The 19,086-nt window shown below is 45.1% G+C and overlaps 1 protein-coding gene across 3 annotated transcripts in view; it reads right to left on the bottom strand.

The window, feature by feature from the left end:
- Positions 1 to 15,555, bottom strand: part of traip (TRAF-interacting protein) — a 41,487-nt gene extending 25,932 nt beyond the window's left edge. For all 3 annotated transcript variants that reach the window (XM_072472932.1, XM_072472933.1, XM_072472931.1), the window contains exons 1-7: positions 15,395 to 15,555; positions 13,003 to 13,060; positions 9,842 to 9,922; positions 7,690 to 7,729; positions 6,777 to 6,904; positions 6,569 to 6,663; positions 3,334 to 3,447 (exon numbers count right to left, since the gene is read on the bottom strand). In XM_072472932.1, coding sequence (XP_072329033.1) covers positions 3,334 to 3,447; positions 6,569 to 6,663; positions 6,777 to 6,904; positions 7,690 to 7,729; positions 9,842 to 9,922; positions 13,003 to 13,060; positions 15,395 to 15,492 — 614 coding nt within the window. In that variant the 5' untranslated portion in view covers positions 15,493 to 15,555. The remainder of the gene's footprint in view (positions 1 to 3,333; positions 3,448 to 6,568; positions 6,664 to 6,776; positions 6,905 to 7,689; positions 7,730 to 9,841; positions 9,923 to 13,002; positions 13,061 to 15,394) is intronic.
- Positions 15,556 to 19,086: the final 3,531 nt, after the last annotated feature.

Below are 19,086 nucleotides of genomic sequence, written 5' to 3'. Positions count from 1 at the left end.
CCTGGCTGGTCGCCCATATTTTATCTTGTGCAAACCCAAGGTTATCCCAAACTCACTGCCCATGACTTAACTCAGACCGAGTCCCGTTTTCCTATTTATCCTGTGCTTGCTGACCTACACCGGCTTCTGGTCAAACAGCATCTTGACTTTAAAATTCTTATCCTGGTTTTCAAATTCCTCCATGGTCTCCTCCCCTCCAGATTTCCTCTAGCCCCATAGTGCTCCTCTGATTCTGACCTCCTGAGCAACCTCAATCACTCCGCCATCGACAGTCACCCTTTCAGCTGTCTGGGCGCTAAGCTCCGGAAATCCCTCATTGCACCTTCCAGCCCTGCTTTCCTTTTTAATATGCTCCTTAAAACCCATCCCTTTAACCAAACATTTGGTCATCCGACCTAATATCTCCTTATGGAGCTTGGGTTGCATTTTGTTTTTAAAAAACTCCTGTGAAGCACTTTGGCATGTTTCATTGCGTTAAATACGCTATATAAATACAAGCTGCTGTTAAGCAGCGTCCAAAGTTATTTCAGCTCAAAATTCATTAGCAGAGTTTCAATTTTCCTCAAAATCTAAACATTATAAAGAATACCGAAAGAGAGTTAAACAGATGAAAGAGAATTAGTAAAGAACACAGGCGCCATTTATTCTTTGCTCAATGGGCACACGGCGGCACAGTGGTTAGCACTGTTCCCTCAAGGCACGAGGACCCGGGTTCGATCCCGGCCCGGGTCACTGTCCGTGTGGAGTTTGCACATTCTCCCCGTGTCTGCGTGGGACTCACCCCCACAACCCAAGGATGTGCAGGGTAGGTGGACTGGCCACGCTAAAATTGCCCCTTAATTGGAAAAAAAAAGAATTGGGTATGTTAAATTTATATTAAATAAATTCTTTGCTCAAATTGAAGCCGGAATCATCAATAATTCTGCAGGTGTTTTGCAGTTTTCAAGTCGAATGAGAGACATTTAATGCCTAGTATGCATTGTGAATGATTCTCTGGCACTTTAATTGAGACAGGTAATCTAATTCTGAGTTAATTCCACAGTCTGTGTAAGGAATATTGATTCTCCAGTAATTACATCTGTTGCTGTATTGAAAGCATTTCCTGAACAAATCTCCTTTTATTTTAGTGGAGTTCGTATTCAACCTGATAAAACATGCAAGAATGTACCCATCATTCTTTTCATATATTTCATGCTCTTCTGCTTCCCAAATTACAGAAAACATTGCACATGTTAATTTATGCTTTAGATTGCTTAGCTTCAAATATAAACTGATAGTCTTTATTGTATTGATAGCAATGTTATTAGGATATTATTAAACTAGAAAGAGTGCAGAAAAGATTTACTAGGATGTTGCCGGGACTTGATGGTTTGAGTTATAAGGAGAGGCTGGATAGACTGGGACTTTTTTCCCTGGAGCGTAGGAGGCTTAGGAGTGATCTTATAGAGGTCTATAAAATAATGAGGGGCATAGATAAGGTAGATAGTCAACATCTTTTCCCAAAGGTAGGGGAGTCTAAAACTAGAGGGCATAGGTTTAAGGTGAGAGGGGAGAGATTCAGAAGGGCCCAGAGGGGCAATTTCTTCACTCAGAGGGTAGTGAGTGCCTGGAATGGGCTGCCAGAGGTAGTAGTAGAGGCGGGTACAATTGTGTCTTTTAAAAAGCATTTAGATAGTTACATGGGTAAGATGGGTATAGAGGGTTATGGGCCAAGTGCGGGCAACTGGGACTAGCTTAATGGTAAAAACTGGGCGGCATGGACTGGTTGGGCCGAAGGGCCGGTTTCCATGCTGTAAGCTTCTATGATTCTATGATAACTGTGTTTTTCTAAATTGCAACACCTGGTTAAGATAGAAAGGCCATAGTGGATACTTTTCCAATAATTTTTGATGCAAACCTTATTTGGGGAGAAATCGTTCCGAGAAATGTGATGAAATGTATCCAAAAAGCATTTGAGCTATTTGATCAATTCAATTTTTGACGGGTAAATATGCACATATATTTTAAATTATTGCACATTGAAACTGTACTTGGGGAGTGACACGCAATGAACGCGTGGTTCAATGACTCACAAGGGGAGTGCCTTCACACTGCTTTTGTAATTGCTAAACATCGCTACTTGACAGCCGAGTTTAAAATGGCTGAATGTATAATGGTCCACGTAACCCATTGTGGCAAACATTTAAGTCATCTTTAATCGGGAGAAACATACGCTCAAATTCACAAAATAATTTTCCGCTGCTTTAAGTTGCAACCCTTTCTAACCCAAACCGCTAGATTTTCTTAACTAGGGGACAGATCCTGCTCTGCAAGCGGTGAGATGGACACATTCAATAACATCAATCAAGAGATTTTTTTTTTTGCATCATCTGACTGATGGTTTGGTTTGGGTTTCCTCTCTTCCATGTTTTTCATTTTCTTTTGCTGTTAGGGGCAAGTTTAGCCTGTGCCCCTAGTTACCCATTCCTTCAAATTGAACCTGTTTTGCATTTTTATTTTTAAGGGATGGGGGCTTCGCTGGCTAGGCCAGCATATGTTGCCCATCCCTAATTGCCCTTGTGAAAGTGGTGGCGGTAAGCGGTCTTCTTGAACCGCTGCAGTCCACGTGATGTACGTAAACCCGTGGGTTATTAGGGGACTTTGCAGCGGTTTGATACAACGGAGTGGCTTGCTAGGCCATTTCAGAGGCGCATACAAGAGTCAACCACATATCTTATACCCAACCGCAAGTGTTCCCAGTCAGTTTGCAGCAGAGGTTAGATACACAATGAAACCGTCTCAAATTTGTCTTAACCCTAACTTCAGATGAACACAATAATCCACTGAACCATGATGAGATTTCCTCCAGCAACTATCCATGTGGGCTGCCATCAGTGCAGAATGAAGAGTATCATGGATTCACCTTGGCTAGGAATTGCATCGAGTTTGCTCAAACCTAGAATGCGTCAGATTTTGCAGAGCGATATCCTCCCATTGGACTAGGGGCTGTATAGTGGCACAGTGGTTAACATTACTACCTCACAGCGCCAGGAACCCGGGTTTGATTCCGGCCTTGGGTGACCGTCTGTGTGGAGTTTGCACCTTCTCCCCGTGTCTATGTGGGTTTCCGCCGGGTGCTCCAGTTTCCTCCCACAGTCCAAAGATGTGCAGGTTAGGTGGGTTAGCCATGATCAACTCGCAGGGTTACAGGGGTAGGGCGGGAAGGTGCGCCGAGGAAAAGTGCTCTTTCAGAGACTCAATGGGCCAAATGGCCTCCTTCTGCATTGTTGGGGGTTCTATCGACTGCTGGGTTAAACTATTTGGATTCTGCAAAGCCAAAACAGTGGTGCTTACTTTTTCAAGGATACACAGTAAATGGACAGCTGGTCGACTGCCGACTGCCCTATTCCCATGTCCCGGATCATTTCCTCGACTTCGGGCCTCTGGCTTTGAAGCAGCCCCTGAACACTGGAAACAAGAACAAAATGCTGGATGGGTTAAGATCTTAAGTTTTTGCAGAAGTATCTACAGCAGATAGATGTGGAGGACATGCAGCTCTCCTGAATTTATCAGATGAGTAATTGCTTCATTTAAATCAGTAAATTCCCAAGTATGAACCCTGGTCTAAACTGTGTTAGCTGAGCTTCAATGCTATTCAGAGCAACAAATGCTGTCAGCGTGCCTAGATGTTAAATATGTGGTTGTATGTGCTCCTGGTTTTAGTCAAATAATCCTTGCTGCAAGAAGCAAATACACCATTCATGCATCAGATGGGAAGAGCAAGCAAGATGCCAGAACCCACCCTCAAGGATCACACATGCAGTGCCAGGTGCCAGCGGACAGAATGGACACGAGCAAGGGGTTAAAGCCTTGGGATAGATGGGGAGAAGAGAAAATTGGTGAGAATAGGAGAAATAATTAAAACATTTGTTTTAACTGGGAACAAGACATCTATCCATAAGCAATGTGGCCAGATAACTAGACAGCCTAGGGCTCAAAAAGTAAGAATACTTACTACTTCCCTCCTCAAATTGTCTATCTGTGGCACTTCCTCGTTTTAGCATAAAGGCACACAATGCGTCCGAGACTTCCTGTATTGTGTTTTAAAAAAAATTTAGAGTACCCAATTCATTTTTTCCAATTAAGGGGCAATTTAGCGTGGCCAATCCATCTACCCTGCACATCTTTGGGTTGTGGGGGGTGCGTCCCACGCCGACACAGGGAGAATGTGCAAACTCCACATGGACAGTGGCCCGGGGTCGGGATCGAACCTGGGACCTCGGCGCCGTGAGGCAGCAGGGCTAACCCACTGCGCCACCATGCTGCCCTGTACTGTATTCTTAATTTGCAAGATGGCGACTTACGAGGTCTTGCAACGTTGACATCTTTCCACCCCTTGAGAATCCTGCACTAGAACAGCTGGGCTTGTGGCGCAACGGGAGCGCGCCTGACTCCAGATCAGATGGTTGCGCGTTCAAATCACAGTAGGCTCACGACGTTTTTGCAGCTGGTTCCAGGATTTTATATCTGGACAAAGTTCATTTTGTGGGGATGTTCTCGAAATGAATACGTTCAAAAGCCTGGAGAATGCTACACTAGGTGACTTCAGAATAGCTGAGAACAGTGTGGTGTAATCTTTGCAATGTATTAAAAATGGTACGGTAATAAGTTAAATTGCAGTTTTGCCTTATAAATTAGTTCCCCACGAAATTTTCCCCAGTGTTTCTCTGCGTAAGTTTGCAAAGTGGCAATTATGGAATGAGAAAAGGATCCAAAATGTATCCACACTTCACAGGGTTACATACAACTGACCCGACTGATCTATTTCTTCTGTCAAACGACGGTCCCCTATTTTGGACAGGGATTGTGGGTCGAATGGCCAAATCATCAGGGTTTGAACTGAATGCGTAGCCTGCTCACAAAATGGCAGAGTGGCCAGCATACATATAGCACTGCTCGGGAGAGGGGAACTGAACTAGAATGAGAAATTCAAGCTTCACTTCATTCTAGTTTATTCTGTAGTCCATGTCATTTCCGTAATTTCTGCCAAGTAATCATATCATTTAGGAATGATTGCCTGCTCAGTAAATTCATCATTCAAAACTCTGCTGCCCGTCTCCTAACTCACACCCAGTCCTGTTCACCCATCAGCCTTGTGCTCTCTGGCCGAGATTGACTCCCGGTCAAGCAACGCCTAGATCCTTAAATTCTCATCCCTGCTTTCAAATCCCTTCATGACCTCAGCTCCCCCCCGCCTCTGTAATCTCCTTCTGCCCTACAAGCCTCTTGCGGTTTCTGCGCTCCTCCAACTCTGGCTTCTTGAGCAGTCCCAAATTTAAATTGCTTCACCATGATCGCTGTGCTTTCAGCTGCCAAGCCCCACAGCTCTCGAATTCCCTCCCGAGAGGTGGAGAAAAATCTACCTCTCATCTACTTTAATATCTCTCAGTGGTTCAGTGTCACGTTTTGCCTGATGCCGCTCCCACGAGGCACATTGGGATGTTTAACAACATTAAAGGTGCAAGTTGTTGTTCAGAGTTTTGCTGCCGTGTGCTGGGACATGCTCATGCACAGCTGCAGTGTTTCTTTAATTACAAAAACGATCAATGATTTTTTTTTTCTTCTCTTCATTGTTTGGGGTTTCTCTCGGTATCTACTCAATTTGTGACCGAGGATCTCAGTTGGATTGTGAACGATGAGCAACCTGCATCAATAATCACAGAGTTGCTACAGTGCAGAAGGCCATTCGGCCCATCCTGTCTGCACCAGCTCTCTGAATGAGCAACTCACCGAGTGCCATTCCCCGCCTTCTCCCTGTAACCCTGCACACAAGTCTAATTCCCATGTTGATTGCTTTGGTTCAATGGGCCTCCACCACACTCAGACAGTGCATTCCAGACCCTAACCATTCGCCAGAAAGGATTTCTCCTTGTATCGCTTTTCGCTTCTTTTACTAATTACTTTAAATCTGGTTCTCAATTCTTTCATGTGTGAGAATGTTCTTCCCAATCCAATCTGATCAAATCACATCCCTCACGATTTTGAATACCTCCATCAAATCGCTCAACCTTCTTTTCCATTCAGAAAACAGACTTAACGTCTCTCATCTACCTTCATAACTGAAGCTCATCACTGGAACAATCCCTGTATCTTTTCTGTACCCTCTTTAATGTCTTCACAGCCATACTGAAGTATGACATCCAGAGCTGGATGCAGCACTCAAGCGGAGGCCAAAGTAGTGACGAATACTAATTCAACATAACCTCCTTGCTCCTGTGCTCTGTGGCCCTATTCATAAAGCCCAGGATACTGTATCCTTTATTAATCTCTTTCTCAACATGTCCTACCATTACTGAAATATTTTAAAACGTCGGAAGAACAATTAAAGGGGAAACTAGATTAACATACGAGGAAGAACGGAATAGAAGGTTATGCTGACGGGGTTTGATGAAGAGGGTTAGGTTGTGTGAAGCATAACCATCAGCATAGGCCTGTTGGGACAAATGGTCCAATTCTGTGCTGCACATTCTATATAATTAAAGAAAAGCACATGGTCATTAATCATATACGAATTCTGGCTTCACCATACTTTTCTAATGTCTTCAGTTTCTGTCGCAGTCTTCGTGCCTCCTCCTTTGCGGATTTGGAGTCATCCTGTTGCTGTTCCAGGTACCGCAACTGCTTCTGTGAATAAAACCCAAGGGCATCGTAAAGACAGCATATTGCACCAGTGAATAAATGCACGCAGGTGGCTTCCAGTCCAATTGGAAAGCTGAAGACATGCATGTATGAATCACCTTGAGGGTGGAGCACAGCATTTCTGTCTCACTCAGCTCCTTCGCCATAGACTCTATTTTTGTGTTGCGTTGGTCCAGGGTGTCTCTCAGTTGATCAATGATTGACTGGCGGTCCTTCTTCTCTTTTTCTGAAACCAAGCAACCAGGGTTAAGGACAGACAAACACCACCATCTTCCTTGTGCATTCGATGAGTTCGATCATGAACAGAGTGCCAGTTTCATTCAGCGGTTAGCACTCTGGCATCCCCAGCAAGAAGTTGTGGGTTCAAGCCCCATGCTGAAACCGATACTTCAAAGCAATATTTAGGACTCAAATTGCTGGACCTTTTTGATTAGGTCCCATCAGTCATTTTAAATGGACATAAAGGGACTATATAAAGAGCAACAGGAAATTTTTGCAGTGTCCTAAAAAGCATTCCTTCCTCAACCAGCATCACTCACGTAAAGAGCAAATTAACCTGTCCCATGTATCATCTATCAATGCCCTGGGGGTTAGAATGGATCAGAAACTGCACTCGACCAGCCATGCAAATACTGTGGCTACAAGGTCAGAGGTTTGGAATACTGCTGCGAACAACTCACCCCGACTCCTAAAGCCTGCCCACCATCTACAAGGCACAAGTCAGGAGTGCCATTGACGTTGGTTTCGTCCAGTGTCTCTCTCCGGCCAGTGGCGGACCACTTCTGCAAAACACGCCATGGGGGCGGGGGGGGGGGGGGGGGGGGGGGAAGAGAACAGAAATTCCTACCCTGTATCTTTTCAAACATTTGAATAAAAACAAATGTGTCATGGACAGCACATTCTACCATCAATGCATAAACCGGACTAAAGGCCATTCTAATTTACATTCCTGCTTTATATGGAGTTTATTCCGGTGTTGATTCTGAGCTGCAACATGAAGTAATTTCTTACCTTTCTGTAACAGCTGAGACTTTGCTCTGTCCAATTCATTCTGAAAATTCACATAATTCACAATTTCAGTGTGAAATTTACAGAGCACGGAACAGAAATAAGAATTGTAAACCCCTTTTAAATATTAATTGAGAGGCGGCACAGTGGCGGAGTGGTTAGCACTGCTGCCTCACAGCGCCGAGGACCCGGGTTCGATCCCGGCCCCGGGTCACTGTCCGTGTGAAGTTTGCACATTCTCCCCGTGTCTGCGTGGGTCTCACCCCCACAACCCAAAGATATGCAGGGTAGGTGGATAGGCCACGCAAATTGCCCCTTCATTGGAAAAAAATAATTGGATCCTCTAAATTTATATCTAAAGAAAATCAATTGTGAAAATATAAAACAAACTCATTGTATTAAAAAGTGTTGATAGTATACTACCAGAGAGTACAAGTAATTTGAATTCAAATTTACGTCCAATTCGAAGTTGATCATTGGAATTTGGTAAATTTAAATAAAACCATTAACATGCCTGTTGAATTCAAATACATAATAATCTTTATCGTTAACACTGCAATGAAGTTGACAAAGGCAACAAATGCTGGCCTTGCCAACGACTCCCACATCCCATTAAAGTAAAAAACACAAATCGCTGATGTTGAAAGTGCACCAAATGACCACTAACATAATATGTCACTGGCAAGATAAATTAAATTAAACTAACTGAAACTACAATGAGTACAGGTAGTCTTGTTCTGGGAATCAGAAAAACAATTATAAACTTCTTGATGCGTTCCCGAGGATCACTGCTCACGCCTTTGATAAGATCATTATTCTCAATGTCTTTGGACATGTCTGGAAAATTCCACTCAGGACTGAGCTACAGGGTGTGATTTAGCGGAAAGGTTTTGAATTGTCATTTCAGGTGGGAGCATGCCTGCCCCACAGCTCTGTCGCTGAGTTCCTCACTGTTATCTAACCACAGTCAATTTGAGAATTATTTTCATCAGTGGGGAGCTGAACTCGCTGGCCAGGCTGGGTCCTCAGAGATCAGGACACCATTTTGAAAGGGTGCCTCGATCTCCAAGTGAGCCCCACACGGGCAACGTCACCCCCCTCACACATGGGTATTACACCCCCCCCTCCCCTCCAGTGAGATACCCTATTGGGTCACAGAGTGCCCCCCTTTTCAGGCCTTCCCACACCCCCTTTTGGCTCCCCCCTGCTCAGGGTCCCCACCCTTCACCCCACACCCCCACTTTTCCAGAAGCCCCTTCATTCCCACCCTTCACCCCCCCCCTCCCCCCCTGCCCCATCTGTCACAGCCCCCTCATCCCTCCTTTCATGGGCATGACCTGCCAGGCTCTGGCCCTTGGCAGTGCCACCTTGGCATCTGGGAACAATGGCACTGCCACCGTGGCAATGCCCTGCCATCCTGAGTGCCAGGATGGTAGTGCCAAGGTGCCAGAGGGAGATCCAGGGTGCCACCAGATCTGTCCCTGACCACCCAGGGGTCTCCAATGGCCTGGGAGAACCCCCCCACGCCCCGATGCCGTGACACCTGGTTTGTGTGGAGCAGTACTACTCAGCACCTACGTGACCTCTCACTGGGGAGCCGGTTAGGTCACGGGAGGCCGTCAGATCGGGCTTCAATCTCACTAATGAGATGGAGATCGCCCTTAATTGGTCTCAATTAGCTTTGGACATGTCTAGACAGGATCCGTATCCCGCCAACGTGAGCGGTCCGGTTAGATCGCAAATCGTCCGCCGCAATTCCCGATTCGGGCCTCTCCCGCGATCTATTCGGCCCGCATGGATCCTAGCCTGGCGCAACGCGGCCGTTAATCTTGCCCAGAGTGAATTGATTTGAAGAACAAAGCAATTTTTTGTAATACTCGCAGGTTTCTCTCAGTCTCCAAGTCTTTACTTCGTCTTAGCCACTGCATCAATCCTGTCACAACACAGTGCCCATCCTATTCCATTATTTTTTAGAATGCACTTACACAAAGTAAAAGTGACCGTTTTTAGCCAGTGAAATATCTATTTGCAGGATTATTTCTCATCAAAATACCCCCGTAAAAACTCTAGAATAGTCATTCCAAAATACAGATTGACCAAATTACCAGAACTGCAAGTGCAAAGTTTCAGGTTTTTCAGAAAATCGCAATCTTACCTGGAGGGTTTCTGCATCCAACACTTGCTCGCTCTCACCGATGTCGAAGAACAGCTTGTTGATGATGTGTTTTGCACTGACCTATTAGAAAACAAGCACATCTCATTTCACTGCAGTTTGACCTATTAGAAAACGAGCACATCTCATTTCACTGCAGTGAGTTTTCATTTAAAAATAAATGCTGAACCATGAACAGGCAGCATAGGGAGATGAATACCCTGTGGGTCGTGGAAAAGGTGTCCCTGCTACGATACAGAAGTGAGGAAAATGAACTCATCAGAAGAATGTAAAATTGATTTTCAGGCACCCATGCCTGCTATTGTGCCCACTATTTTTCAAATACCTTTTCTGCTGAAGATCTATTAAGTAAATGACTAAATTTTATTCTAAATTCCAATCTCCCTGGTGTCAAATAGCAACTTAAGTTGAGAAAATATGAACCTAAAATGGGTGATGTTCTTCCACTAGTGGGAGTGTAATTACAACATGAGAAATTGCACAAAGTTTCCATTATAAACATGGACAGAAATCTATTACGGAAAAGGTTGAGAGTGTCCAGACAGATGCAAGGTTTTTAATGCACTAACATAGATAAGATATTCCTAAAATTGTCAATATTTCAAGCATCCATCTGTATGATAAATAGGTTATAATCCTGAGCTAATCCATTCGCAAAAGTTTGATCAAGATCATCCAATGTAGGAAATTCAATGCTTCAGAAATGTCAGCACGAAGAAACAGAGTTGGGTATGGCAGAATAAAGTTCCATATGCTCAGACTCAGCAGCGCTTGTTAGCCCAATCTCTGAAAATCAAATCCCACATCAGAGCAACAATGCTGTCAAGCTGCGAGAGTTGCAATGTGACTTTCTTCTACTTTCCCTATAGGGGAAAGTCTTACAATCACCAGAAACAAAACAACATTCACACAAATGCCAGGCAATAACGACATCCAACAAGAGAGAATCTAACCAGCTTCCCATGACATTCAACAGCATTGTCATCACTGAATCCCCACCAACACCTGGGGGTCACCATTGACCACAAACTTAACTGGACTAGAATCATAGAATTTACAGTGCAGAAGGAGGCCATTCGGCCCATCGAGTCTGCACCGGCTCTTGGAAAGAGCACCCTACCCAAGGTCCACATTTCCACCCTATCCCCATAACCCAGTAACCCCACCCAACACGAAGGGCAATTTTGGACACTAAGGGCAATTTAGCATGGCCAATCCACCTAACCTGGACATCTTTGGACTGTGGGAGGAAACCGGAGCAACCGGAGGAAACCCACGCACACACAAGGAGAATGTGCAGACTCCGCACAGACAGTGACCCAAGCCAGGAATCGAACCTGGGACCCTGGAGCTGTGAATCAATTGTGCGAACTACAATGCTACCGTGCTGCCCTAAACTAGTTACATCAATACTGTGCCTTCGAGAGCAGATCAGAGTTTGGGAGTTCTACAGCATGTAACTCACCTCCTGGCTACCTGTCGCCTTGCCACCACCTTCAACATTTACTCCCTCCCACCACCGATGCACAGTGGCAACAGCGTGTATCATTTACAAGATACACTGTAGTAACTCACCAACTTTCCTTCAACAGCACTTTCCGAACCAACAACTTCTACCACCGATAAGCAACAGGGCAGAAGATGCAAGTTCCACTCCACTTCATCCTGACTGGGAACTATATCGCCATTCCTTCACTGGCACTGGGCCAAAAAGCAGGAATTACATCTGAACAACCCTGTGGATATATCCATACCAGATGGGCTCCAGCAGTTCAAGACAGTGGTTCATCACCACCTTCTCAAGGACAATTAAGGATATGAAATAAACACTGGCCTTGCCAACGACACTCATTCCATTAAATAAGTAAAGAAAATATTTCCACTCTTATCAGTCTGGTCTGGCCTTGAATTCCCGTCCGGAAGCAAGGAGGGGGGTTGTAACCCAATGCACCAAAGCATTTTTAATTGGTCTTCACTGCAATTTTGAATTCCCCAAGTATCATTGCTCATTAAATAAGCCATTTAGAAATACTAAGATTCAAATGCAATGGTACAAAAACTATACAGTACATTATATGTGAACCACAAGTTTATTCTGGTTTCAAAATATTTTTACATTTGCAAAGAACTAAAAAGTAATGTGGCGATGATAAATAACACTGTATACTGCATATGTTTAAAAGAGAATTTTTTATGATGTTATTCTCATCTGTACTTTGTAAAGCATCCACCATTTGTAATTTTGCCTCTATTTTCTTGATGCCATGTCATGACTAAGGCAGGGAGACAACCAGTTTCCAAACCTCCTGTAGAACAGGACATGGCCAGAAGCGAGAGGTCAAGTGAGGACATTATCCCCATCTCCATTGCCCGGATAGTTTCGTTTCCTGAACAAAAGGCCTTCAGACTGAGCGTGAATGCTCTTTTCTCATTCCACAGATACCAGCTGAGTGTCTCCAGGATTTTCAGTTTTCATTTCCGATTTCCAGCACCCGCAATATTTAGCATTTGTCTTTCATTTCCTTTTCTCTTCAGAGTGTCAGCAGCCCGTGAGCACTGTCAGTTTTTAAAAATTTCATTTACGGAATGCAGGCGGCCGGCATTTATTACCCACCTCTAACTGCCCTCGAGGGGGTGGTGGGAAGCTGTCTTCTTGAACCAGCTGCAGTGGTGTAGATACACCCATGGTGCTGTCATAGGGAGAGGGAGTTCCAGGATTTTGACCCGGCGACAGTGAAGAAACGACTGCTACATTCCCAAGTCAGGGTGGTGAGTGACTTGGAAGGGAACTTCCAGGTGGTGGCGTTCCCAGGCATCTGCTCCCCTTGTTCTTCGAGATGGCAGCAGTTGTGGGTTTGGAAGATGCTGGCCAAAGAGCCTTGGTGCGTTCTCAAAGATTACTAGATCAGAGATTAGGGGATTCACCGTTGAGGCAAACCTGTCCTTATCTCTTTCCCAACAAATGCATGTAGTACTTTCCATCAAAGCAAACGGAGCTGATTTTCATTACTCCACCCAGCCCTGGAGCCCAAAGACTTGCACCTCTATTCTAATATTCATATTTGGAAATCATGACATGCTCTTACAACAAAGAAACAACGGAAAGTGCATTTTGAAAGGGTTTGTTAATACAATTTTAATACCTTTATTCTACATTGAGGACAGGTCCTCGATGGGGCACTGTGAAGCCACTGAGCGAGACTGTAAGAGACAAAATAAAATCAGTAGACAATTAGCTGCAAATAAACATGATTTTAAGTAGTATTGATCCACTCTCTCCCAGAATTAAATAATTCCAATGCTTGCAGGGACTTGGGAAACAATTAAATGGTTTGAGAGTGCACCCTGCAGTTTAAAAGAGTATTGTATTTGCGCAGAATGCTTGTTCCCATCTCCATTAAGTATTGTTCTGCACAAGAAAAGATTTAAAAGGTACCTTACCATTGTGGCAGAGATTTAAAAGATGACATAACTGATGCAGAAACCTTGAAACTTGCCTATTGAAGCAAAGCTCCCCACCGCCTCGCCTCAAAAGCATTGTTACAATTTCAATTCAGTCACTTTTCTGCAATTACAATTCACTCAGTCAATCCAAGCAATTGCAAAATCACCTTTTTTAATTCGCAAACTGCTATCAGTCAGATTGGACATGTTTGCAATAAGGGAGTTTTAGAGATAGATGGTGCACAAGGATATGGTTAATCTTGAATGTTGGATAATGCAGATCTTATGGTTAATTAAAATGTGAGATATTTTTAATCTGACCTTTTCATAATTGATAAATACCAACTCCGATCCAGTCCAAGTCTTTAAAATGCTAAACAGCATCGATAAAAGCATCTGTTCATGGTATGCACCATCTAATTTTCTCTTTCATCTGCTCTCAGTGGGCTATGCAGCAACTGCGTTCGAGAGGGAACTTGCTCTTGGACTCTGCTATTGCTGTTCAACCAGTAATATGTACTCAACAGCAATTGGGGTCAATGGTCCAGATTCTCCCACGTGAGAAGGCTATTGGTCTTGGTTCACTTCCCCCAGGGACTCTGCTGAGAAATGTCGCAGACTGCAGAGAATCAAATCCAACTCCTTTGTACTGTGCACTGTGGCCCAATACACTGCATCACGTGGGAACATAGGACCATTGCTCCCAAAATAATTATTAATGTGGGGAGCATGGTGGCACAGTGGCTAGCACTTCTGCTGCACGGCGCCGAGGTCCCAGATTTGATCCCGACTCTGGGTCACTGTCCGTGTGGAGTTTGCACATTCTCCCCGTGTCTGTGTGGGTTTCACCCCCACAACCCAAAGATGTACAGGCTAGGTGGATTGGCCACGCTAAATTGTCCCTTAATTGGAAAAAATGAATTGGGTACTCTAAATTTAAAAAAAAAAAAATCATGTAATGTTAAAACATTTAAGAACCCATTGGCCATCTATGAAACAGATTCACAATGCTCTGCGACCAAGTGCAAACAAAGACTTTACAAGGAGTGGAATTAACGTAGCGGAACAGAAATAGGCCATTTAGCCTAAATGGCCATAGAATCATACAGTACAGGACAAGCCATTCGGCCCATCAAGTCTGGACTGACAAAACTACGCGAGTCGACACTAGTCCCACTTTCCGGCAATCACCTCACCTTGAATGTTATGACATTTAAAGTGCTCATCCACGTAATTATTAAAGCTCGTGAGGTTTCCTGCCTCTACAACCCTCCCAGGCAGCGCATTCCAGATTCCCAACACCCTCTGGGTGAAAACATTTTTCCTCAAATCCCTCCTGCCCCTCACCTGGAGCCTGTGCCCCCTCGTTATTAACTGCTCAACTAAGGGGAACAGCTGCTTCCTAGTCACCCTGCCAATACCCCCCATAATCTTATAGACCTCAATCAGGTCCACCCTCAGTCTTCGCTGCTCCAAAGAAAACCACCTACGCTGCTCCAATTGAAGGGCTTATGGCCCTCGTGATTGGCGCACATTCAAAATGGTCGCAGTCGTGAAGTCCCCAACGACCGAACAGACAGTTGAGAGACGAGATGAGGTATTCGTAAGGTTTTCAGGTTGGTGCTATGTTCCACACATCCCCCCCCCCCGCTCCTCCCACCCGAATCATCCCACAAAATCAACATATTATTTAAGCGCAATTAGTACCACTGGTGTTGCTCATGGAGGGTTACTGCAAAGCCCTGGTGTCAAGCTGTGCTCGTCTCTGGAATCAGTGACAGAGTGGCTGATCTACTGGTGGGCTGTGATTAGTTAAAAACAAAAGAAATCAATAGACTTTGGTTCCACAATCAGATTGTTCACCAGAAGTTTAAATCTCCTACATCACATAAACACGCCTTTTAATAATAGAGATAGCTCCAGTCTTATCTAGAATTCAACTTGTCAAGCTAAATAATGGAGATTGTAACATTATATCCGCACCCTGCAATCATTCTACTCATTTCGAGGAGTAGTAATTGCAGGGCTTTGCCATTTTAGAGCCGCTGTTTATCTCATTTGAAATTAGTTACTTCTTTTTTCAGCACTTACCACTCATTGTGAAACGTGTGCCCACAGTGGATGGCTGCCACATCCTTGAAATTATCAAAGTAATCAGAACAAATTGTACAGTAGGCACGAATCGGCATTCTCTCCTCCTGCTACATCAAATACATTAACTTGTATCCGTTATACGGCAGCGACTGTGGTCCGACCCTGTCAGTTTGACAAAGAGAGAAAGCGTCAGTGTTGACAGCAGAAAGATTTGTTCGGACGGCAGGTCACAGAGTTGGGTTAATCTGAAGCAATGGCCCCTGCGGTACGATGCAATAATGCAATGCTTTTATATCAAATCCGTTTGCATGCTTATTACAAAACAGTGCAGCACAGTAAGCCATTCAGCCCATCAAGTCTGCGGCATACTTATGCTTAAACATAGTGGGCGCGATTTAACGGAAATGAAACACGGGTCCTGTGTCGAGTGCATTTAGCCCGGTGGTAACAGGCAATCGTAGCGTCGAGAAAGACCCTGCTATCTAATGGGCCTTGGTTTCATTTCAGGGCCTCGGAATGCCCCGCCGAGGCAGCACTTAGTCCCATTTCCTGCATTGAGGAACTCCGCTCGTCATTGCAAGAGGAGGTCCTTGCGCCATTTTTAAACGGCGCCCAGATCTTGAGGCCTGCCAACACAACTCCCGGATTCCCCCCAAATCACTTGCAAGGGGGCACACCCCACCTAATACCAGCAGGTCTTCCCCAGACCCAGTGCTAGAGTGCCCAGGTGGCATCAGGGGTGTCAGGGTACCACCCTGCTCACAGCCCAGCCCCCCCCCCCCCCCCCCCCCCAGGTGTGGCGAGCCAGGTAAATCTTGCAAGAGGCCTCTCGCGAGATTGATTGACCGCGTCATGTCCCAGTATCTGGAAACAGATGTCCGAGCAACTACACGATCTTGCACACTGGGCTATTTTTCCAATTAGTCATCTGCCAGTACACAATGCAGGATTTCAAACTGAGATCCTGTTCTTGCAAGAACATTAATATGAATGTTTTAGGGGAGCTTGTACACTCGTTCAGAAGGGCAAGAAGTAGGTTCCAAAGATCGGCCACAAGGAAATTTTTGAGCAGGCTCTTTTCCAAGTGCCTGGATTGAGGAGCAGGTGGTTCACTTGTTCTAGCAGCACAACCCATTTGTCCCCAAAGCAAAATCCTGCAGATTCAGGCCATGTGAAGTGACCGGAATGGAGAAAGTGTGGTCTGGGTTCTTGGTGTGAACATTTCCTCAATAGTACACACCCAACAGGGTATCCTGCATCCCTGGCCACATTCCCAGACCATGGCAACACTCTCTCTATCTGATATTCTACATTCTCTGGAGTTTTGAATCATGGGATGCGATCTCTTGGGTGGATGCTGAGAGGTTATTTCCGCTGGTCAGAGAATCCAAAACACGGGGACAGAGTCTCAGGGTAAAGGGACCCTCATTTCGGAGTGAGATGATGAAAAATTACTTCTCTCAAAGGGCTGTGAACCGTTTGCAATTCGTTACCCCAGAGCATGCTCCATTGTTCGATGCACTGAAGGCTGGGATAGACAGGGTTTTGGGCTGACAGGGAATGAAGGGTTGTCGGGAGAGGGTGGAAAGTGGAGTTGAGGCCCAACATCAGCTATAATCATACTGATGGAGTATGCTCGATGGGACATGTGCTCTCCGCACCCACATTGGTCTCTTTGCTTGTTCCATTACGCCCCCAATTGCCACTGAATCTTTCCTACTTTCCACCTGATCACAGGTCTTCTCTTATATTTATTCCGTGTTTGCTTAAACCTTGTTAAATCTCCCATATCTTCCATGATAATATTGATTGTTCCTTTCTCCACAGATGAGCCTTGACCTGCCAAGTAGGTCCAACATGTTCTGACTGTGACTATTGGTTCATTTTGTAGCAATGAAGAAAAATATTATAATTTATTCTGGGGCAAGGGAGCTGCCAATCAGAGCAGGGAATCATTTCAGCTAATAATGGAATTTAAGTATTGAAGTCGATACTGGTGGCTTCAAGAACGAACCCATCGACTGAGCGCTGGTGAAGAGCTGCACCTGACACGGAGCACAGTCAGCCCCTCCCCCAGGGGATCGCAACCACAGCCCCTCTCCCTGGGGATCACGGTCACAGCCACTCTGTCATGTGAGAGTACCTTTAAGAAATGGGTGTTTATAAATGGGCGTTTAAGAAATGTATCTTTAAGAAATGGGTGTGTATATAAATATCTGTAGTGAGAATACCTTTACGAAATGGGTGTTTATTACGGCAGTAATGTCAGAGAGTGGGTGAAGCTGGGCTGTCAGCTTTTTAGTTTCGTTTTAGGCTGTTTGCTGCGGGGGGTGTTTTAGTTTTGTTTTAGATCATAGAATTTACAGTGCAGGAGGCCATTCGGCCCATCGGGTCTGCACCGGCTCTTAGAAAGAGCACCCCGCCCAAACCCACACCTCCACCCTATCCCCATAACCCAGTAACCCCACCCAACACTAAGGGCAATTTTGGACACGAAGGGCAATTTATCATGGCCAATCCATCTAACCTGCACACCTTTGGACTGTGGGAGGAAACCGGAGCATCCGGAGGAAACCCACGCAGACACGGGGAGAACGTGCAGACTCCGCACAGACAGTGACCCAAGCCGGGAATCGAACCTGGGACCCTGGAGCTGTGAAGCAATTGTGCTAACCACCAGGCTACCGTGCTGCTCACCAAGCTGGATAGCTGCAGTCACAGCCAGAAGGTGTATCAGAGTCTCTCTCTGTAATCTAAAGAATGTAAATCGATCCTTTGGGGATTTAAAACTAATAACTGCTCTCAGTAGTGACTTACATAAGAACTAGGAGCAGGAGTAGGCCACCTGGCCCCTCGAGCCTGCTTCGCCATTCAATGAGATCATGGCTGATCTTTGTGGACTCAGCTCCACTCTCCGGCCCGTACACCATATTCCTGAATCCTTTTATTCTTTAGAAAGGTATCTATCTTTTTCTTTAAAACGTTTAAAGAAGGAGCCTCAACTGCTTCACTGGCAAGGAATTCCAGAGATTCACAACCCTTTGGGTGAAGAAGTTCCTCCTAAACTCGGTCCTAATCTACTTCCCCTTATTTTGAGGCTATGCCCCCTAGTTCTGCTTTCCCCGACCAGTGGAAACAACCTGCCCGCATCTATCCTATCTATTCCCTTCATCATGTTATATATTTCAATAAGATCCCCCCGCATCCTTCTAAACTCCAATGAGTACAGTCCCAGTCTACTCAACCTCTCGTCATAATCTAATCCCCTCAACTCTGGATCAACCTAGTGAATCTCCTCTGCACTCCCTCCAGTGCCAATATGTCCTTTCTCAGGTAAGGAGACCAAAACTGAACACAATACTCCAGATGTGGCCTCACCAACACCTTATACAATTGCAGCATAACCTCCCTAGTCTTGAACTCCATCCTCTAGCAATGAAAGACAAAACTCGATTAGCCTTCTTAATCACCTGTTGCACCTGCACACCAACTTTTTGCAACTCGTGCACCAGCACACCCAGGTCCCTCTGCACAGCAGCATGTTTTAACATCTTACCGTTTAAATAATAATCCATTCTGCTGTTATTCCTCCCAAAATGGATAGCCTCACACTTGGCAACATTGAATTCCATCTGCCAGGCCCTAGCCCATTCACCTAACCTATCCAAATCCTTCTGCAGACTTCCGGT

The sequence above is a fragment of the Scyliorhinus torazame genome, chromosome 13 (assembly GCF_047496885.1).
Source record: "Scyliorhinus torazame isolate Kashiwa2021f chromosome 13, sScyTor2.1, whole genome shotgun sequence".
In the NCBI taxonomy this organism is placed as follows: domain Eukaryota; kingdom Metazoa; phylum Chordata; class Chondrichthyes; order Carcharhiniformes; family Scyliorhinidae; genus Scyliorhinus; species Scyliorhinus torazame.
This window is presented reverse-complemented; position numbering and strand designations above follow the sequence as displayed.